This window comes from Pristiophorus japonicus, chromosome 5, assembly GCF_044704955.1.
Source record: "Pristiophorus japonicus isolate sPriJap1 chromosome 5, sPriJap1.hap1, whole genome shotgun sequence".
NCBI classification, from domain to species: domain Eukaryota; kingdom Metazoa; phylum Chordata; class Chondrichthyes; family Pristiophoridae; genus Pristiophorus; species Pristiophorus japonicus.
In genome coordinates, this window is record NC_091981.1 from 201,277,428 (window position 1) to 201,300,886 (window position 23,459).

A 23,459-nucleotide genomic window follows, 5' to 3' on the forward strand; every position below is an offset into this window, starting at 1 on the left:
CTTGGGTCGGCTTATGAGTGGACAAAGGGAAGGAGGGATCAAAAGAGATGGGCTGAGCTGGGATGTCACTCTGGCCCTATCTTATCTTTTGCCGAAAATGTATAACCATCGTCCCTTTACAATGTAACGTCACTTTGTCCGTAGGAAGTGAGTGCGTTCGAACAGACTTGCATTCCTTCTGTCTGATAAGTCCCCAATCGGGATTTGCTTTTTAAATAAAAGCTTGCTTTGTTTAAAGCACAAACGGTATTCGTTTCAGTAATTTTGCTGAACCAGATTGAGGTAAAAGAATCCAGAAATCAACAGGACCTTATCAAAAGCTTTGCTAAAATCCATATACAATACATCATATGCACTTACCCTCATCGACCCTCCTGGTTAGCTCTTTGAAAATTTAATTTAGCTTATCAGACACAATCTTCCCTTAACAAATCCATGCTAACTGTCCTTGATTAATCCACGTCTTTCCAAATGAAGATTTATCCTGTCCCTCAGGATTTTTTCCAATAATTTTCCCTGTTTGGCCTGTAATTACTCAGTCTATCCCTTTTTAAACAAAGGTACAACATTAGCAGTGCTCCAGCACACCTGTAACCAGAGGGGATTGGAAAATGATAATCAGAGCCTCTGCTATTTCCTCTTTTGCTTCTCTTGGGATACATTTCATATGGGCCGAGGGATTTATTCATTTTCAAAGCTGCTCAGCCCCTTACTACTTCCTCGCTCACTGTTTATCTCATCTAATATTTCACACTCCTTTTCCATCATATCAAACCACCTTATCCTCCCCTTCCCCAGTACTTCACCCGTCTGATCTATCTAGACCATCTTGGTCAGCAACACCCAACTCCCATGAATGAATAAGACAGCTAGCACTGGCTGCATACCTGAATTATCATAAATGAGCTGACTATCAATTTCAGGTGCGCTTTGTTCCCTACATGTACATTTTCAGGTGTCGTCAAATTTCTAAATTTGCATATTTTTTAATTGAGCTTTAAAAAAAAGTGTTTCCAGGATGTAGGTGATACTGGCAAGACCACATTAAGTGCTCATGAGTAGGTGACCCGAGATGGTGGTGGGATTTGTCCTTGAACCCACGATGATGGTACTAGCTAGGGCTGCGTAGCAATTGCATTGGTGTGGTTTGCTAAGCCATTTAAGAGTCGACAACATAGTTGTGGATTGGTTATACTTTTAAGACAGTAGTAATAAGCTCCATTCCCTGAAGGATATTAATGAACCAGTTGTGTTTTTACAACAATCTAGCAGTTTCTGAGAAAACATTCTCTGGTGCCAACTCAACAGAATTGGCCAGATTTAATGAATTTAATTTGAAAAGTTGCCATCATGGGATTTGAACAATTGAATAGAGTTGCGAGCCCAATAGCCTAACCACTACATTTATTTTATTAAGAAAATTAGTTAACTTGCTTTGAAAATTGTTTTCCAATGAATATACAGTTAGTTAGATGAGAATTTACTGCAAATGTGAATAGTCTGAAGTACTCACTTTATCCATGGAATAATTGCAAATAATATTGGTACTGTTAGTTTGTTGTATAGTAAAACACTTTAAAGTGGTCACCTGGAGTTAAAAGGTCATGGGTTTATATCCAACGCAAAGATTCAAGTACATAATCTAAGATAATACTTCAGTTAGTTTAGATTACATACTTGAATCTTGAATGATTACTGCAGCGTCAGACGTGCTGTCTTTTAGGCAGGATATTAAAGACAAGGCCCTAACTACCTGCTCAGAAGAATGTTAAAGATCCTACAGCACAAATCAAAAAGATCAGCGATCTCCCACTGTCCTAAATAGCAGTCATATCTCAAATCAACATTAGAAAAAAAATTACCTGGTCATTTATCTTGTTGCTGTGTGCAAACGGGCTGCAGTGTTTGCCTACATAACATGGTTTGCACTTCAAGATTAATTGATATGAAGTACTTGGAGATGTTGCTCAGACATGATAAAGCACAAAATACAAATCTAGTGGTTCAAAGATTTCCTTTTAGTTCCAGATAATCCATTTCTATTCAAATTAAATGCACCAAAAAGCTAGGTTTTGTTATTTTAAATAAAACTACAACTACTGTGCATTACTGACACCCGAATGATGAAGAAATTATAAACCCCCATCATATTCCTTAGAAGAAATTATTGTGTGTCCCTTATTAAAAGATTGCTGACAATTTCCAATGACAGAAGGCAGCTTTTAATTTGTTGAGCTCATTTCACGTTCCTTAAAAAATAACTTTTACTTACTTATGTAGTTCTAGATCACAGTGGTCAATTCTGGATAATGAAAGAGAGTGGGGAAAGTAAGCCCTATTGTTTCAGCTGATTAAGAAGCAATTCACTTTTTTAGTAGTATATATACTTAAAATGCCAGTACTTGTACATTGAAAGTCAGAACAATTTCTTCTTACTGTATATTCAATTCCTATGGAATATGCTAAAAATGGAACATAGCCTTTGGGTACATCAACCGGCTGTAATTTGGGATTTAATAAACAGCATTGTACTCCCTTATCTTTCAGTTGTAATGATCATCTCCAAATAAACTTCATTTAAATCAAGGATCTAATCTAAAGATCACTATTAAATTCACTTAAATAAGGACAATCAATGGGTAGAGGGGCAGGGGAGAAATAATACTTCAGATTCATGGGCCTCAACCCCACTGGAGATACGAGTAACCAGCAGCAAGCATCCTTGACCTGGATGATGCCTTGTGGAAGTGACAATTGATGTTTCAAAATATTTTTTAAATACAAAAGGATATGTTTTTCAATATAAATGGAACACTTTGAATAAAATTACTCTCTTAAACTTTCCACCCCTTTAAAGCTGCACAACCTCATAACATTTATTTGGCAAAGTACTCATCCCTCTGGTCATTACTTTTTCTACACTTTTTTATTGCTGTCTTTAAAAAATTTTTATAAGAACCAAATGTTTACATGGAATAGTCAATACAGATGAAAAATATGAAACAGAAAATGCTGGAAATAAACAGCAAGTCAGCACCCAAAAATATCTCATCAGAAATATTAACCTGGTCTTTGTTGAAAATGTTTTATAAGATGTGCAAGATAATGATTTTAAAAGCTAGAAACGCCTATGGGACAATACAGCTGTAAAATATTTATCCAGCCTCAAAAGATCATTTAAGTGTTAAACTTGCACCTCTTCTAATTTCACCTATTAAAAAGGCATGAATTAAGGAAAATATGAATGTTGAGACAATTCAGTTGAGATAGCAGGCAGACCACTCTACATTCCTGTCAACCAATACCATCTTTCATCTTGAGTGTCTCACGATACATCAACTCCAATGAAAAAGTACAAGAACATTAGAAGAAACACAAAATACAAATGAAATACAATGCTCTTGGTGGCAAGCTGCTGATATTACTCAAAGACTTGCATGCAATACAGTGCTATAAAAATAATCAAATGACAACAAACAACAGATACAGCAATACAAGAACTGTCATGGAAGACTCAGCTTTGCTTTTCAGTAAAGACAACTCTGACTCACCATACAATACACCAATAACAAGACTGAGCCGATCAAGCAATGTCACCATTTTTTTTTAAATGGACAGAAAATATCAAAGATTGAAAATGTAAACCTCGTATGCATACAATTAGCATTTAGCATTTTATGGTGAAGGAAACAGTTATAATAAAACTGGTCAATAAGGACAGAATTGGCACTTGTGTATCATAGGTTGGCTGTCTTATATTTTACCTTTGGAAAAACAGAAACTCAATGTCATTCACATTAATACATTTCAGCATGCTATTTCCCTCCTCTAGCAGAACAACTGCTACAAATTAACAAGCTTAGTTTGCGTTTAGGTTACTTCTTCCAAAAAAAAATGCTCGTGATTCTGGTATTATCATTTTTCTGCAACAATTGTTCTTTGCCACCAATACTTAAAACGAGCTTTGAAATAACTGATTTTTATAATCATATACCAGCTACATTAATAGAACAGAATAGAGCATGAGCTAAAGAGACAGAAACAGAAAGAGAGAGAGAGAAAATAAGAGAGATAAGTTATTTTTGGAGGGAGAATTCACCGTTACTTATTAAACAATGCAGCATGTAGGAATTTTTTCTCAACACAAACCAATTAATAGATTTTGCAAAGACAAATTATTTTTAACCCTGCCTTGATGCAAATATTTTTTTTTGCTAATTTGCAATATGCCCAACAACCCTTACTAAATGAATAATTTTGTGTGCCTAGCTTTATTGGTACCTCCAAGCACAATCAGAAGTAAATTGGTACCAGGGGATCAATGATCACCAGTTATGAGCTTCTTCACATGCACAAAAGGACAACCACTATAATGGAGACGTTGCAAATGGTATGGAGTCCATATGAACAAGAACAAAGACAACCACTGACACCAGCATTTTAAGCGTACATACAATCAAACCCCAAAGTAAGGACGTACTATATATATATATATATATATATATATATTTATTTAGTACATATATAGATATATATCTATAACAGAAATGCCACACTAATTTTAAGACAAAAGTTACTCAGAGCTTTTGCTCTATATGTTGCCTCCAATGTCTTGGTTCTTGAGATAGTGGTGGTTTTATTCTGTGTAGTCTTAAAGGAGGCACCACAAAGTCCTGCTCTCCACAGAAAAGATGTCCTCCTAAATCAGATCCAAAATCTTTCAATCTTCAATTAGCATAACCTTGTTATACGTTAGAGTTCTAAGGCTGGAAATCGAGATGCCTCTGGATTCAGCATGTCGGACAAGAAGTGAATAGCTCCAGCCATCCCTATATAGGACAAGGCAGGAAGAACAATACAATGCACAATTAATGCTTTATCTATACTCTGGGACTAAAATAGAAACTAACAAAACACGGACTTAAAGTTAAATGGCAAAATATTAAAAATCATTTTTCTGAATGTATAGAAATAAAGATGTCATTTTTAATGCTGCCTGTTTTAGTTAATCATGGTTTTTGTAGCATCTCCACACAAAGTAAGAAAAGGCCATTAAATATCTAGCCTACACCAAATAGGTGTAAATACAGTACAAGCATGAATTTACCTTAAATTAATTTTCCAAAGAAGGTGAATAACACCATTTTTTCCCTGAAGATAACTGAGCAAAAAACTAGAACATCCATCTAGCACAATCCATATTCTTCAATCACAGCATTCCCATCTGGACTGGTACCAATTATCCAAATAGTCTTTAATCATCTATATTCTGCAATTATCCCTTTCATAACCAGATAGTCATCCAGTTCATTTTAATAGGAGGTTAATTTTTGCTTTTGGTCTGCCAAGTGACATACTCAGAAACTGCAACAATATGCAAGAGGCTCTAAACCAAAATCCACAAGTAGTTTCATTCATTAAAGGTATTAGAAAATATGAAAGCAGGAAATGGGACTACAATAAATAGCCTTGATTTGCAGTTAGCATCAACACACAGGTGATTCCTCTGAATATTTTAGGATTTTTTACTTTATGGAGAGGTTCTAATATTTGGAATGAGGGGAAGAAAGAGGAAATAATTCCATGGCAAAAAAAATGGGGTGGGAGGATAAGAACACCTCAACCTTTCCAAATGCTGCCACTATGTGTACGAGTATGTTTATATTTGTTGCATGAAGGTGTCTTTGATATACTCATGTAACCACAATCTGTTGAGATCTGCTCAGCTGTACTCTAGGTTCTTAATTTTCTTTTGTAAGCTTCTGTTAAGAATCTCCAAACCAAGCTACCGAGAAATACACACAGATAAAAGTTTCTGTTTTTCTGATAATGGAATGCACATTCTCTGTATGGATACACACAAGTTAGGTGAGCTTAGATCATAGTTGGTGATAGAGCCAAGACTTAGAGACCAACTGCACATAAAAGGATTGCTGGAATTTACCAAGCTAAAACACAATAAACCAGCTAGAATCTTCCTACCCATCAGGACATTAACTTGTAGGGTTATCTGAAGTGGAAGCGTCCCCGTCTTCATCGGTGGGTCAACCCCTCCATGTCCCATTAACTAGCGAGGCTGGTTAATCAATCATAGGAACAGGAGAAGTTCATTTACCCCCTTGAGCATGTTCCACCATTCAATTAGATCATGGTTGATCTGTATTTCAACTGCATCTACCCGCCCTAGTTCCATAACCCTCAATGATCTTGCTGCAACAGCTTTTTGGGGGGAGTGTTCCAGATTTCCACTGACCTTTGTGTGAAGAAATGCTTCCTGACATCACACCTGAATGGCCAAGCTCTAATTTTAAGGTTATGTCGCTTGTTCTGGACTCCCATAGCAGAGGAAAGTTTCTCTCTATTCACCCTACCCTCCTTTAATAATTTTAAACACCTCCATTACATTACCCCTTAATCTTCCATACTTGGGGGAATACAAGCCTAATATTTATGCAACCTGTCCTCATAATTGAACCCTTTTCACATTCTGGTGAACCTACGCTGCACCCCTTCTAAGGCCTCCTGAGGTGTGGTGCCAGAACTGAACACAGTACTCTAAATGGGGTCTAACCAGAGCTTTCTTTATCTAACATAACTTCCACCGAGAAGTTATTCCTGGCCAATATTTATCCCTCAATCAACATAACAAAAACAGATTATCTGGTCATTATCGTATTGCTGTTTGTGGGAGCTTGCTGAGCACAAATTGTCTGCCACATTTCCTACATTACAACAGTGACTACACTCCAAAAGTACTTCATTGGCTGTAAAGTGCTTTGGGACGTCTGATGGCCGTGAAAGGCACTATACAAATGCAAGTCTTTCTTGCTTTGTATTCCTGCTCCCTGGAGATAAATACCAACTCTCCATTAGCCTTTTTAATTACTTCAATCAACAACACTGTCCTGGAGTACTGCATATCAGCCAGACTAAGGTATCAGATTGGAGTTTGCCACAGAAGAATGACGTGGCTCAAATTTTCCATCACCAGGAATGTCATTTTAGAGTCAACTCAAGGACAGTTATGATCATCACAGTAGTAACTGTGAATCTATGTCATATGTCTACCACTCTGTTGGGGGGAGAGAGAGAAATCTTGGATCATAAAATGTTACAGCACAGAAACAGACTATTTTTCTATCAAGTGCACTAGTGTTTTTCTCCACATGAGCCACCTAAATATCATGGAGCACAATACCGTATTTGAAAGCAGTATTCTTCTGGAACTAATATGTCAATCACTTAAAGAAAGTCAACAAATATTTCGGTCTCGAGGACACTAAAAATCAATACTCAAGTTGATTGGATGACCTCGTAATCGATTCATATGAGATTGAAGGAATGTTTACTGGTCTGTGTTATGTGATTGTTCACATTTGTGTTTTTGTACTGCTGGTAAAAATGAAATCAAGGCTAAAATGTAGCTCCAGGATCTTGGAATTCCTTTCTTGTACCAGATCATCATGAGGGTAGTCATTTGAAAAATATTTATTTGTATAGTTACCCCTTGGCTAGCACATATATAAAAATCAATGAAGAACTTTTTGATGCAATAGTTAATGGGGTAGAAATTCCAATGTCCCGGGCCTGTACGAAGTTTCTACGGACCCGGGAAGGCATCGGAAAAGCCAGTTTTCAGTGCGCAACGCGCATGTGCTGAAAACTGGCTTTTCCGATCTGTCAAGCTTTTGAGCAAATGTCCTCAAAAATCTTGCGCCTGATAAAAGCAGGCGCATAGCCTACTTTTACAGGTGCAGGTGTTTTAAAACACACAAAAACATATTAAAATAAAGTTATGAAAACATATTTTATTATTAACAACCCTCCCCACTACAGTAAGATTATTTTAAGGCATAATTAAAAAAACTTTAAAAATCGGGAATATATATATATTTTTTATAAGACATTAATAACTTTAATTTAAATGAACCTTAAATATGTAGTGTATATTTACTATTTTTTTATTAGTGTTTTGGGTGTTTGGGGGGGGGGGGTTTCTCATTCATAATAATGGGAACTCCAACTTAAGAGTTCCCATTATTATGAATGAGAAAATACTGTACCTTGATTGGCTGCCAAGAGCCATGTGACTGCAGCTTCAGCTTACGGACGTCCTTATGAGCACACGCTGCGACGCGCAGGGAGAGGAGGCCTATGGACCGGGATCTCGAGTGGGCACAGCAGCTTCAGGTAGGTGCGCATTTTTTCTCTCAAATCTAATCGAACGCCCGCGGGAAGGAAAAAGTGGGATTTCTGGGCCACATTTAATATCGATGTTTGAATCTTTAAACTGAATTGCTCAGATGGCTTGTTAAGCAAATTATTCAGCAATGTAGATCAGGGAGGTCTAAGGTTCAATCTGAAGTCAGAGATGTTAGCCAAGATGATGGAATGGTGCTAAAGCTTTTCCCTAGGCCGTACAGGTTTTCCAAGTGCATATTTTCATACATTTCATGCTGTAGTCTTTGGTCCAAATTTATTGCGGTCAGATTTAACGCTTTAAATTTCACAATAAAGAATCATGACAGCACAGAAACAGGCCATCTGGTCCACCATGTTTACACTGGTGACTTTCTCCTTGAACCAGAGTGTAATCCCACTCCGTTTGCTTCCCATGTGCTTTAATATTCCCCTTTTCAAGCAACTACCTAATGCCTGATAAAAATAAATGTATTTATGTACCCTGCTTCAAAGGTTTAATCGCACATTATTCCACATTCTGTGTAAAGAAATGCTTTTCTAACCTCACGTGACAAAGTAAAAAAGATATTGTAGTCTTTACTCTGTTCCTGTGGAACTACAATTCCCACAGAATTCACTAATGTTTTTAATTCTATGACCTCTGGTTACTGACCTACTAGCCAGAGGGAACAGGTTTTCTCCCTCTACTCTCAAAACCTCTCATCATCTTGAAAACCTCGATCAGGTCACTTCTTAACCTCCACTGTTCCTAAGAGAACAGTCCCAACTTATCCAACCTCTCCGCATAACTGAAGTTTCTCATCCCTGGAAACATCCTGGTAAACCTCCTCCATACCCTTTCTAAGGAATGAGCCTTTGGTACAGTGGTAGCATTCCCGCCTCTGGGCCAGAAGGTGTAGGGTTTGAACCACATTCCAGACAGGCCCAGCTAGTGGAGTCGGAGCTCTGGCTTTGAATTTTGGGTTGACATCCAACGGGATACTCGCATCCAGTGGGTATGGGTGGCACCCCCTCCACCCATCATTGTGGGAGCCCATAAAAACCTCTCGCCGTATAGGACTAACCACCCTATCGACCATGGAATACAATGTCGGAAAGTGTGAGGTCATCCACCTTGTGGAAAAAAAAACTGTAAAAGGGAATATTATTTGAATGGGGAGAAATTACAACATGCTGAGGTGCAGAGGGACCTGGGGGTCCTTGTGCATGAATCCCAAAAAGTTAGTTTGCAGGTGCAGCAGGTAATCAGGAAGGCGAATGGAATGTTGGCCTTCATTACGAGGGATGGAGTACAAAAGCAGGGAGGTCCTGCTGCAACTGTACAGGGTATTGGTGAGGCCGCACCTGGAGTACTGCGTGCAGTTTTGGTCACCTTACTTAAGGAAGGATATACTGGCTTTGGAGGGGGTACAGAGACGATTCACTAGGCTGATTCCGGAGATGAGGGGGTTACCTTATGATGATAGATTGAGTAGACTGGGTCTTTACTCGTTGGAGTTCAGAAGGATGAGGGGTGATCTTTTAGAAACATTTAAAATAATGAAAGGGATAGACAAGATAGAGGCAGAGAGGTTGTTTCCACTGGTAGGGGAGACTGGAACTAGGGGGCACAGCCTCAAAATATGGGGGAGCCAATTTAAAACCGAGTTGAGAAGGAATTTCTTCTCCCAGAGGGTTGTGAATCTGTTGAATTCTCTGCCCAAGGAAGCAGTTGAGACTAGCTCATTGATGTATTCAAGTCACAGATAGATAGATTTTTAACCAATAAGGGAATTAAGGGTTATGGGGAGCGGGCGGGTAAGTGGAGCTGAGTCCACGGCCAGATCAGCCATGATCTTGTTGAATGGCGGAGCAGGCTCGAGAGGCTAGATGGCCTACTCCTGTTCCTAATTCTTATGTTCTTATGGAAGGAGCAGTAAAGCAGCCAGTCGGTTAACCTGCCTGCGAATCCTTCCAAGGGAACAGTGAGAAGACACGAAAAGACCCTTTCTGAGGCATTTTCAATTTTCCTGAAGTGTGGTGCCTAGAATTGTCCACAATACTCCAGCTGAGCCCTAACCAATTATTTATAAAGTTCTAGCATGTTTTGCTTTTATATTCTATTCCTCTATTAGCAACTCATATACTTTAACTACCTTATCAACTTGCCGTGCCCCCTTTAAGGATTTGTGTGCATCAACACCAAGATCTCTGTGCTCATCTACACTTGTTAAAATTGTGCCATTTATAGTATAAAGGTTGAACCTCTCTTATCCGGCACTGGCGGAACCTGGCCTGTGCTGGATAAGGGATTTTACTGGATGAAAGGAGGATCAGCATTTTGGACCCAGCTTCGGTGCCTCCACGACGCTTGGCCTCCTTCTGCCCCACAGGATACATCAGCGTGTGCATCTCCAAGACTCACTCCTAGAACATGCAAAGTAATGAAGAGGCTTTTTCTTTTTGTTTGGCAGAGCGCCGAGGGCAGCGGGGAGGGAAGGAGCGGCCGGCCCAAGGACACGGTCCACCGGCCCGACCCCGGAGGGAGTGCCGAGGGCAGCAGCGGCCGGCCCGAGGATGCAGCCCGCCGGCCCAACCCCGGAAGGGGCGCCAAGGGCAGCGGGGAGGGGAGGAGCGGCCGGCCGGCCCCAGGTCGTTGCACGTTGGACCGACCCTGGCCAGGGAGCGAGAGGAAGGTCGATGGGACTCGGTGCAATCTGTGTGCTGAGCCGGGATTGCGTCAAGAGCAAGCCGCCCAACATAAGCGGAGCTATGGCAGCTCCGTGGCTGCAGGAAAGCGAAAAACTTGCTGGGGGGGGGGGGGGGGGGCTGGGGGAAAATAAACAAATTTATTTAAAAACTTTTATCAAGTTTTTATTTATAATTTCATTCAAATTATAACCTCTACTCCCCACCCCCCTGCCCGAATACCCACTGTCAAAGCCATTTAGACAATCAGTGCCTTCAGAACCAGACCGAGAAAGGAGTCTCCATCTTCAGGAGAGCAGAGAATATTGGAGTACAACAAAAAAAAATGATCTGCACATGCGCCACCCCCACCGGAAATGTTGCCAGATATGGGGTGGTGCCGGATAAGAAAGGTTCAACCTGTACTGTCTTTCCATATTAGTCCTCACTTCACATTTCTCTGCATTGAGCTCCATCTGCCTTGCTTCTGTCCATTTCACCATCCTGTCTGTCATCCTTAAGCCTATAACTATCCTCAACATGATCTACTAGTTTGTCAATTAAGAATGTTATTTTTAGCTGTATGCTCCAATTTCAGAAAGGAAGAAAAATGGCAGCCTTGTGCAACATTTGAATGATTTAATTGTTTTGTATTATATCCTGGCTTTGAAAAAAAAAATTGAACTGGTTATAGATTGCTGGTTTGTGATTGACAGCTTTTCCTAATTTGGCTCTAATTCCCTTAATCATGCAAGTGTGACATACACTTTTGAAGTGTGACACTTTTAAGTGCGATGTATATTCTCCCCAAATACTACGGATGGGTGCGAAATGTAGGACTAACATTTCAGAGTTCAGAGGATTAATAAACTGCTCAAGGTTCCTTCTTGTATTTTGTCAGCTGAACCCCTTGATGCATTACTACATTATAACTCCACACAATGTGTTACCAAATATTTAATGCTAACAGTCTAGTTAAATACACTGCTAAATTTCATTTGGAGGAAAGCTGCAATTTAGAAGCGAAACCACTTTTTCCTAAAATGTTTTTGCTCGAGTTTATAGTATCCTAATCCAAGCATAATATTTCCTGACAAACTGATAATTTTTTTTTAAATTTAAAGGATTTATCCATGTCCAAAAACTACACAGCAACAATAACATTTGTTTTCCCTAAACTAATATATTTTCATTGGAAGGGCAAACCAAACTATGATTTAAATAGTCTTAAAACATTTTTAAAAGCCTAACACATTGCTCAGTGTATTACCTTCAAACAAGGAATATGGTCTGTCAGGGATCCGACATCCATGTGTTCCATAATCCAAGCACCATTCAGCAAACTGTAAAAGCAAGTAATATTAAAGAATTTTCATGCCATTTAATATTAAAAAAGTATTCATTTGAATTGCCACATAATCATTAAAAAAAAGCAAGTGGAGATGCCTACACAGTTGAGATGTGTCAGTTTACCTGTTGCTCTTATGTTTTCAAACAGCTAGTCAAAGAGAACATATAGATCTTTGTGTAGAAACACTTTTCAGCAATATCATGCACAAGGATAAAGGATTGCCCAGTGCTAGAAATGCTCAAGAGTACTGGTGGACTACATCTACTGGTCTGAGACAGCTTGGTGCAGATTGGTACTGCAAGTTGCATGGTGATAGGTCTCACATTGAGCTCACCTTCAGCTATCCTATTATCAACAATGTGGTGACTGCTATCAATGGCCCCAACCCCTTTTTCCAGCGCACTTACCTGTGGTGCGTGACTTTCTACTCCAAAAACGGCGCTGAAAAAGTAGCTCTGATTCTCCCCGCTCCATGGACCGTCCTAGGGTCTGGTGCGGCTTGGCAATCACAGTGGGGGGTGGAGCTACAGCTCTGCGCTGAAAACAGTGCCGGCAGCTGTGCACGTATGCAGTGGAGTCTGCGTACATGCGCAGTAGCTCCTCGCCCTACCTGCGCGTCCCGATGCTCACCGCCCCTATCCCGGGCCAAGTGGCCTCCCGCACAGGCCGGCCGCTGCCTTCCCGCCCCGTGCGGATCGTGGAGCTGATCTTGGAGCAGCACAATATGGTGAACCTGCCCCTCACCGGCAGCGCAGAGCACCATCACTTTGCCCACACACACCTCTTCGGCCCCCTGTTCCTCCTTGGCCTTCGTAAAGGCTGGAGACGGGAATTTGGCAAAATGGGAGGGAACCAGCTCACTGTACAGACACTCGGTCCACTTCATCCTTGATACACTCAACGCTGTCGCTGAGTTGCCAGAGTCTGGCCGTCTGTTCCAGGAGTTGAGCCGCCGGACTGCCTCTTCCCTCTGTGGGCGCAGAACCTGGGGCTCGGTGCAAGATGTCCACCACTCTGACCCGAGTATTGATCTGCTGGAGGTTCTCCAGTAACTGGCTGGCTGCTCAGAGCCCCGATCGCCGCGTCCTCCGCCTTCCCCTCCTTGGTCACCGACAGCTTCAGGACGTAGATTGGGGGGGGGGGGGGGAAGAAAGAGCCGCCAACTTGGCCCGCATCCAGGCAGCCTTTGGTTGGTTGTTATCGTTCTCGAGTTGTTTGACAGAGAGTCGGAGGGCCTCGATGTGTTGCAGCTGTAACAGAGTCCCTGATCTGCATGCGGCCGGAACCCCCCCGAATGCATTGACAGTCATTTTCCAACATTCCATAGACTCTGGATCAGTTCCTATGGAGTGGAGGGTAGCCAATGTAACCCCACTTTTTAAAAAAGGAGGGAGACAGAAAACAGGGAATTATAGACCGGTCAGCCTGACATCGGTGGTGGGTAAGATGATGGAATCAATTATTAAGGATGTCATAGCAGCGCATTTGGAAAGAGGTGACATGATAGGTCCAAGTCAGCATGGATTTGTGAAAGGGAAATCATGCTCGACAAATCTTCTGGAATTTTTTGAGGATGTTTCCAGTAGAGTGGACAAAACAGTTGATGTGGTGTATTTGGACTTTCAGAAGGCTTTCGACAAGGTCCCACACAAGAGATTAATGTGCAAAGTGAAAGCACATGGGATTGGGGGTAGTGTGCTGATGTGGATTGAGAACTGGTTGGCAGACAGGAAGCAAAGAGTAGGAGCAAATGGGTACTTTTCAGAATGGCAGGCAGTGACTGGTGGGGTACCGCAAGGTTCTGTGCTGGGGCCCCAGCTGTTTACACTGTACATTAATGATTTAGACGAGGGGATTAAATGTAGTATTTCCAAATTTGCGGTTGACACTAAGTTGAGTGGCAGTGTGAGCTGCGAGTAAGATGCTATGAGGCTGCAGAGTGACTTGGATAGGTTACGTAGTGGCAAATGCATGGCAGATGAAGTATAATGCGGATAAATGTGAGGTTATCCACTTTGGTGGTAAAAAGAGAGAGACAGACTATGATCTGAATGGTGACAGATTAGGAAAAGGGGCGGTGCAACGAGACCTGGGTGTCATGGTACATCAGTCATTGAAGGTTGGTATGCAGGTACAAGGTACAGCAGGCGGTTAAGAAAACAAATGGCATGTTGGCCTTCATAGCGAGGGGATTTGAGTACAGGGGCAGGGAGGTGTTACTACAGTTGTACAGGGCCTTGGTGAGGCCACACCTGGAGTATTGTGTACAGTTTTGGTTTCCTAACTTGAGGAAGGACATTCTTGCTATTGAGGGAGTGCAGCGAAGGTTCACCAGACTGATTCCCGGGATGGCGGGACTGACATATCAAGAAAGACTGGATCAACTGGGCTTGTATTCACTGGAGTTTAGAAGAATGAGAGGGGATCTCAGAAACGTTTAAAATTCTGACGGGTTTAGACAGGTTAGATACAGGAAGAATGTTCCCAATGTTGGGGAAGTCCAGAACCAGGGGTCACAGTCTAAGGATAAGGGATAAGCCATTTAGGACCGAGATGAGGAGAAACTTCTTCACCCAGAGAGTGGTGAACCTGTGGAATTCTCTACCACAGGAAGTTGTTGAGGCCAATTCACTAAATATATTCAAAAAGGAGTTAGATGTAGTCCTGACTACTAGGGGGATCAAGGGTTATGGCGAGAAAGCAGGAATGGGGTACTTAAGTTGCTATGTTTCTAAACCTGCACTGCCTCGGAGATTTCTCCTGCTGATTGTTGCGAGCCTCCCGTCCTTAGCCCTGGCTGAAGGGCTTGCCGGTGCGTGCTGCAGTCGGCGAGGTAGGACTTTTTATTTTTTAGTAATTGATTTATTTTTCATTTATTATTGATGATGGTTTTTATACTTCTTTAATCTTGTTGTAGAAACAGAGAAACATAGAAAATAGGTGCAGGAGTAGGCCACTCGGCCCTTCGAGCCTGCACCACCATTCAATATGATCATGGCTGATCATGCAACTTCAGTACCCCATTCCTGCTTTCTCTCCATACCCCTTGATTCCTTTAGCTGTACGGGCCACATCTAATTCCCTTTTGAATATGTCTAACGAACTGGTCTCAACAACTTTCTGTGGTAGAGAATTCCACAGATTCACAATTCTCTGAGTGAAGAAGTTTCTCCTCATCTCGGTCTTAAATGGCTTACCCCTTATCCTTAGACTGTGACCCCTGGTTCTGGACTGCCCCAACATCGGGAACATTCTTCTTGCATCTAACCTGTCCAATCCCATCAGAATTGTATTTGTTTCTATGAGATCCCCTCTCATTCTTCTAACTTCCAATAAATATAAGCCGAGTCGATCCAGCCTTCCTTCATATGTCAGTCCTGCCATCCTGGGAATCAGTCTGGTGAACCTTCGCTGCACTCCCTCAATAGCAAGAATGTCCTTCAGATTCAGAGACCAAAACTGTACACAATATTCAAGGTGTGGCCTCACCAAGGCCCTGTACAACTGCAGTAAGACCTCCCTGCTCCTATATTCAAATCCTCTCGTTTTGAAGGCCAACATGCCATTTGTCTTCTTCACCGCCTGCTGTACCTGCATGCCAACTTTCAATGACTGATGTACCATTACATCCAGGTCTTGTTGCACCTCCCCTTTTCCTAATCTGTCACCATTCAGATAATATTCTGCCTTCCTGTTTTTGCCAAAGTGGATAACCTCACATTTATCTACATTATACTGCATCTGCCATGCATGTGCCCACTCACCTAATCTGTCCAAGTCACCCTGCACTCTTAGCATCCTCCTCACAGCTCACACTGCCACCCAGCTTAGTGCCATCTTCAAACTTGGAGATATTACATTCAATTCCTTCATCCAAATCATTGATGTATATTGTAAATAGCTGGGGTCCCAGCATTGAACCTTGCGGTACCCCACTAGTCACTGCCTGCCATTCTGAAAAGCACCTGTTTATTCCCACTCCTTGCTTCCAGTTCTCTATCCACATCAATACATTACCCCCAATACCATGTGCTTTAATTGTGCACACTAATCTCGTGTGGGACCTTGTCAAAAGCCTTTTGAAAGTCCAAATACACCACATCCACTGGTTCTCCCTTGTCACTCTACTAGTTACATCCTCAAAAAATTCTAGAAGATTTGTCAAGCATGATTTCCCTTTCATAAATCCATGCTGACTTGGATCGATCCTGTCACTGCTTTCCAAATGCGCTGCTATTACATCTTTAATAATTGATTCCAACATTTTCCCCACTACTGCTGTCAGGCTAACCCATCTATAATTCCCCATTTTCTCTCTCCCTCCTTTTTTAAAAAGTGAGGTTACATTAGCTACCCTGCAATCCATAGGAACTGATCCAGTGTCTATAAAATGTTGGAAAATGACCACCAATGCATCCACTATTTCTAGGGCCACAGACTATCAGGCCCTGGAGATTTATCGGCCTTCAATCCCATCAATTTCCCAAACACAATTTCCTGACTAATAAGGATTTCCTTCAGTTCCCCCTTCTCGCTAGACCCTCAGTCCCTTAATATTTTCGGAAGATTATTTGGGTCTTCCTTAGTGAAGACAGAACCAAAGTATTTGTTCAATTGGTCTGCCATTTCTTTGTTCCCCATTATAAATTCGCCTGATTCTGACTACAAGGGACCTACATTTGTCTTCACTAATCTTTTTCTCTTTACATATCTATAGAAGCTTTTGCAGTCAGTTTTTATGTTCCCTGCAAGCTTACTCTCATACTCCATTTTCCCCCTCCTAATCAAACCCTTTGTGAAGGTGTTTAGTGCTTTACAAAATCCTCACTTCCCCCTCCCCCCCACCATCTCTGGCTACCTGCGCTGATTTCTTAATTCACCGCAAGGTTTTTCTGAGTGGACACAAGTGGCCTCATACGCTGGGCTAAGTTAGTTTGGAGTAACTTTTAGCTAGCTAAACTTGCTTAAATGGCTAAAACAGGTGCAAGTGGCTGGTAACGACTCCTTTTGAAAAAAAAACTAAAACTAAAAAAAAACCTAACCAACTCACTTACACTGGAGCAAATTAAAGGGGAAGAACTGCGATTTTTAAGTTACTCCAAAAAAATCTAGTTGCTCGAAAAAAAAACAAACAGCAACTCCTGAGGAAACTTGGGCCCAATGGTGCTACATTGCTGGAGTTAAGCACATATGCCTTTTGATCTCACTTCTGTAGTTTTGAATGTCCCATCTGAGTGCTGCGACAGGGCCAGCAGGTGAAGTCACGGACAGCTGAAGCCATGAACTGGATCAGCTTTATAGAGCCAGCAGATCATGTAGGTAAGAGCAACAGAGGGGCGAAAAGCAGGCCCAGAATTTCCTGGATAGGTACGATCTGTGACTTGTACTGTAAATTATGCTGTTTCATGCCCCAATCTTCCAGTTGTGAACTTATTTAAATTACTTTTCCAGGAAATTTGGAGTATGCCGCAGCGAGCTTAATGCTGAATTAAGGACCTTAGAACCGGTGCAGCCAATATTTATACAATCTGCATTAATTTAGATCAATACTGGCATGATCCAAGTTATAGAATTCTGAATTTCAAATCTTTTCACGAAACCGAACTTAATCACTTGCAGAAAAATTTGAATTATGGACACACGCAGTTGCTGTATTCATTTTTCAGGAACAACTTGCATTTATATAGTGCCCTTAACGTAGTGAAATTTCTCAAGGCACTTCACAGGAGTGTTATCAGACAAAATTTGACGAGCCACATAAGCAGATATTTGGACTGGTGATCAAAAGCTTGGTCAAAAGATAGGCTTATGGAGTGTCTTAAAGGCGAGAGAGGTAGAGAAGTTTAGGGAGGGAATTTCAGAGCTCAGGGCCTAGACAGCTGAAGGCACAGCAGCCAATGGTGAGACGAAGAAATCAGGGTTGCACAAGAGGCCAGAATTGAAGGAACAGAGTTCTTGGAGGTTTATAGAGCTGGAGGATGTTATGGAGAAAGGGAGGGGCAAAGCCATGGAGGAATTTGAACACAAGGATGAGAATTTTAAATTTTGAGGCGTTGCTGGGCCGGGAGCCAATGCAGGTCAGCAAGATGTGCATAAAGTCTATAAAGTTTATTATACTAATATCTTTTACAACAGTGATTACACTTCAAAATTTCTTAATTGGCTGTAAAGCACTTTCAGACTTCCTGAGGTTGTGAAAGGTGCTATATAAATGCAAGTTTTTTCTTTACTTGTTAAGCAGGTAAGTACAATTCAATTTTAATGTATTGACCACCAACGTTCCTGCTAAGTTGTGCTGCCGCAGTCTGGAGGTCACACACAGGCCGTTCACCGGCTTCTACAGGGAAGAAACGGCACATGCGCGATATTTGAATGGGCCGCACACTCAGTTAAAGGGATTGTGCACTAAACAAAATAGGGGGAACATTGGCGACCACTGAAGTGTTGAACCAAGGTTGACTCTGCAGCAATGGTCAGTTTCAGGATGAAGTAAGCACCTGGGTAACGAGGGACTTCATTAAAGACATGCCACTGCATACTGGTTCCAAAGTTTCAGGGAAATCAGTTAGCTCTGTAGAAGGGAAAAATCTGGGCGTACATTCGTTTTTTTTTTTATTTAGCATTTCTGTAGAATCAGGAGATTGAATCTATCATCTGGTACCAGTCAAATATACAGTCTTATAATTACTGTTTTCAAGCAACTTCGTATAAAATTAAAAATCTTTACATTTGGTTGCTGTAAATACATCTTCACCCACTCCAGGATTAAGTTACGAGTGGTGGCAACTCTGCAGTACATTGTGTACTAGCCTTTGGGCACAGCAAGCTCATTGCTTTGATGTACTTTGCAGTCAGAGTCTAATCAAATCCTCATTAAACACCCATAGAGGCACACTTTCTAACTGAGGTCACTTGATAGCTATCATGGTTGAATTTTCCCCACCCTCACCAAGGTTTGGAGGCCAATTGTAACTTTTGGAAATACGGATAATTTGTACCAATTTTAGAAGAAAACTTGTTTTGAATTAAAAAAAACATTAAAAAATACATTGACATAACACCCTCTGCTCAAAAGGCAGGAGAGATAAATACACAGGTTTACTAAATAGACTATTACTGAGAATTATAAGTAGGAGACAACCAAACAGTAATGATGGGCCTATATAAAATGTTCGGACCTCAGTTAGAGTACTATGTGCAGTATTGGACTAGACACTACAGGGACAATATTGAGATTTCAGAGAGGGAACACAGATTGCCTGGTATGAGGAAATACAAATAAAAAGACAGATTTGAAAAACTGGGTCAGTTTAGTTAGAACGGAGATTACAGGACAGTACGATAGGACCCAAGTTTCGGCTTTCCCGCAGAACGGCGCACCTCCGAGAGGCACGCCTATTTTCTAGAACATAAAGTGCGCCCATTACCAACCTCCATATTCTCTGATATTTTTCGGGCCCTTTCCAGGTCGGCGCGGCGCAGCAGGAGCTGCTGGGGGCGGGGCTAAGGTGTTGCGCCGAAGAACTGCCGGCAGCGGGGCGGAGCGAGGTCCCAGCATCATTTTTAGTGCCGGCAGACTTGCGCATGCGTGCTGGAGTGCGCAGTGGCACACAAACATTGGCAATCGGCCATTTTTAAAGATACAAGAGTGATTTTTGCTTTTGTGGAGCTGTGCAAAGGCTTCGGAGTGATTTTTTGTGCCTGAAGGAGTGCTTTTAGCAGTACTGTGGAAGGAATCACCTGCTGGAATCAGTGAGTGCTGTTTGTTGCTGCTAAACTTTCAGAACAAGTGCTGCATAGGTGCATGCAAAATAAGGACTGTGTGTTTTGAAAAATCAGAGTGTCAATTCAATACAGCAATGGAACAAAGTCCACCAAGAACAAAGAATTTCTTGCATGAGGGAGTGGAGACATTAGTTAATGTCATTGAGCAGAGATGGCAGGAGCTGGATACTAGCAACAGAGGTCGCACAAAAGTGCCACCCAAAGAAATGAAGAAATGCTGGAACCAGGTTGCAGAAGATTACTGTGCAATGGTGCATACCAGGAGATTTGGAAGCCAGTTTAAAAAGAAATGGCACGACCTTGGTCAAGTAGTTAGTGTAAGTGATATTTTCATTTTTCAATGGAATCTAAATTGTAAATGTGGCCATCTGTATATGTCCCACCCTGAAGAAAGATGCACTCTATAAAAAGTTATATTTTAATCTTTGCAGAAGAAATTGGCCCACAACAAAAGGGAAAGAATTTGAACAGGAGGAGGCGTGCCAAATCTGCATCTACTGATACCCTTGGAATAGAGGGTCGCTGCTTTGATGAGTCATACATGGAGAAAAGCAATCAGTACAGCACAAGCTGGGCCCACACACGAGGGAGAGAGTAAGTCCTGAAAATGCATCGTGGTCCTTCAAATCAACCTGCTGCCTGGCCTGTTATGTGAGAGAGTACTCATGCCACCCATCCTGCCCCCTCCTGCGCTGCTAAACATTTGACTGTTCTGATATATTTTGCAGATGATGATGCCAATCCTGAAGATCCAGAGGAAGAACTAGATGCGGACGATCCAGACCAAGGGTGGCTGCAGGCATTGACTGAAATGTCTTCAGGGGAGACCTTAGAACTTAATATTTATGAGCCCACATCAACAGATATCAGTGTTTCAAACCCTTGCATAGGTTCTGGTTCCGCATTTTATGGTTTCACAAATTACAACGTTGTGGGTCCCAGTGGTGCTGCTGGTGTAATGCAGCAGTTTACACCCACTGCCCCACAGTCCCAGCCTGCGCCTCCCACTGGAGTGGTGCCGCATGCAAGACCCAGGGCCCCACCATCCCAGTCCACGGCTCCCACTGGAGTGGTGCCGCTTGGAATACCCAGGGTCCCACCATCCCAGCCTGTTCCTCCGCTGGAGTGGTGCCGCGAGGCAGACCCAGGCAGAGGAGGAGATTCGAAACACACTCTCGAGATGCAGCGCGCAACAGATGTGGCTCAGGTTGTGGCATTGGGTGTGGAGAGTAATGACCTTACCCGATCACTCGTGGGCAGCGTCAGTGCAGTGAGTGAAGAGATAACAGTACTGAAGGGAGAAATAGCAGTAATGACATGGGAAATGAGGGAGGGAATGTCAGAGGGAGTGCAAGTGATGGCACAGGCCGTCAGGGAGGGCCTGGGTGAGGTAGCTGCTGCAATAAGGGCACACAGCCATGTAACTGTAGTAACCTTTTTTCAAATTGAAATTGTTTTGTAACTTATAAGTGATCTTAGGGTTTTCAAGTGATCTTAGTGTAAATGCTCTTACATTTTGTAACTTATTTAATTTTGCATCTAAAAAGTGATTTTGAAGTTTGTGATCTTGAGTGTAAGATTTTTCACATTGAAGTTGTTTTGTAACTTTACAAGTTTTTAAATGATCTTAGAGTCATATTAAAAAGTAAAGTTTGATAAAAATTTGTTGGATTACACTAACATGAACTTTTCAATAAAATATTTTTTCATCAAAACTGAATCATGTTCCATGAACACAACACAACATAGGAACTACAAAAAATAAACATGTCCATTCCCAACAATTGTCGCAGAGCCCTCGGGCATCAGTAATTGAAGCGTTCACGGATGATCTGCTGGCGCAGGGCTCGAGCAATCGTTAAAGGAGCACGATGGACCGCCTTCCTCCGACCTTGTGCTCCGGCATCAGGCACTTCCATGCTTTCCTGATCGTCGTCATCATCCTCATCCTGCTCTTCCAAATTATCAGGCACTCTCCCCTCATGTGGGTTTTCTGGTTCCACTACCAGCTCCTGCTGCCTCATGATGGCCAAGTTATGCAGCATGCAGCACACAACAGTGAATTGACCGACAATCTTAGGAGAGTATTGCAAGTGGCCTCCGGGATGGTCCAGGCATCGGAAACGCCGTTTCAAGATGGCAATGATCCTCTCTATGATGCTGCGCGTCGCAATGTGCGATATGTTGTACTGATGGTCAGCTTCCATTCGTGTTACGATAGGGCGTCATGAGTCAGGTGGCGAGGCCGTACCCTTTGTCTTCCAGTAGCCAGCTCTGCCCTTCTGGCTGCTGCTGAAACATGTCTGATATAAACACTGTCGCATAGGATGAATGCATCATGGGTGCTGCCAGGGTATCTCGCATCGACTGACATGATGCGCTTATTGTCGTCACACACGAGCTGCACATTAATGGAGTGGAAACCTTTTCTATTCCTGTACTGCTCAGAATCCTCCACAAGTGCTCGCAAGGTGATGTGGGTACAATCAATGCAACCCTGTACCTTTGGGAAGCCAGCAATCCTGGAGAAGCCCACAGCCCTGTCATGCATTGCTTGGCCGGTCATTGGGAATTTGATGAAGTCATTCCTCCGCGCATACAGTGCAGCCGTGACCTGGCAAACGCAGGCATGTATTGCACGTTGAGAGATGGCGCACATATCTCCAGTTGTAGCTTGAAATGATCCCGAGGCATAGAAGGAAAGTGCAATTGTAACCTTCACTTCAACAGACAAGGCAGTCGGCGTTCTGCTTCTTGGTTGTAAATCTGCTCCTCGGCTGTAAATCTTCTCTCAGCATATCACAGATCTCAACGACAACTTCTCTGCGGAAACGCAGCCTTTTGACACAATCAGCCTCGCTCATGTCCAGGTACGAATGCCTGGCTCGATATTGTCGATGTGGGTAAGGCCTCCTGCCCATCAGCCTATGGGCTATGACGTTCCTGGTGTGGTGAGCTCTAATCAATTCTCACCTATGCAGCGAATTGATGGAAACCATTGCATAATCCGTGGTGTTGATAATGCAGCACCCATACTTGAAGTATAAGTGAAACTTTTAAACTTTCAAACTTGCTGGCTGGCCCTCCCTCCCTCCTGGTGCTTTGCATGCCTCCCCTATCCCCTGGCCGAACAGTAGAAATCTCGCAGCTCAGTGCCTGCTGCTGCCGGGCTCTGCTGACGTCGCTCTCCCTCGCCTCACGCCACCCCTATCCCCTGGCCGAACTTCTCACAGCTCGGTGCCTGTTGCTTCAGAGAGGTAGGAAAATGTAATTTAGTTTTTTTTTGATTTATTTACCATTTATTATTCATAATGACTCTTTATTTGTAAAAGTGAAGTTTAATGCTCGTAAAATCGCCTAACTTCCCTTCCCCCCCTCTGTCTCTCGCTTCCTGAGCCTAATTTATAAAGTGTAGGCAAGGTTTTTCTGAGCGTACAAAAATCTACACTTACTC

The 23,459-nt window shown here is 42.3% G+C and overlaps 1 protein-coding gene across 1 annotated transcript in view; it reads right to left on the reverse strand.

Annotated features, from left to right (window-relative positions):
- Positions 1–2,110: 2,110 nt before the first annotated feature.
- lancl2 (LanC lantibiotic synthetase component C-like 2 (bacterial)) overlaps positions 2,111–23,459 on the reverse strand; it is a 76,131-nt gene continuing 54,782 nt past the window's right edge. The window contains exons 8-9 of the mRNA XM_070881224.1: positions 12,140–12,212; positions 2,111–4,829 (exon numbers count right to left, since the gene is read on the reverse strand). Of these exons, the coding sequence (XP_070737325.1) occupies positions 4,753–4,829; positions 12,140–12,212 (150 nt within the window). The 3' untranslated portion in view covers positions 2,111–4,752. The remainder of the gene's footprint in view (positions 4,830–12,139; positions 12,213–23,459) is intronic.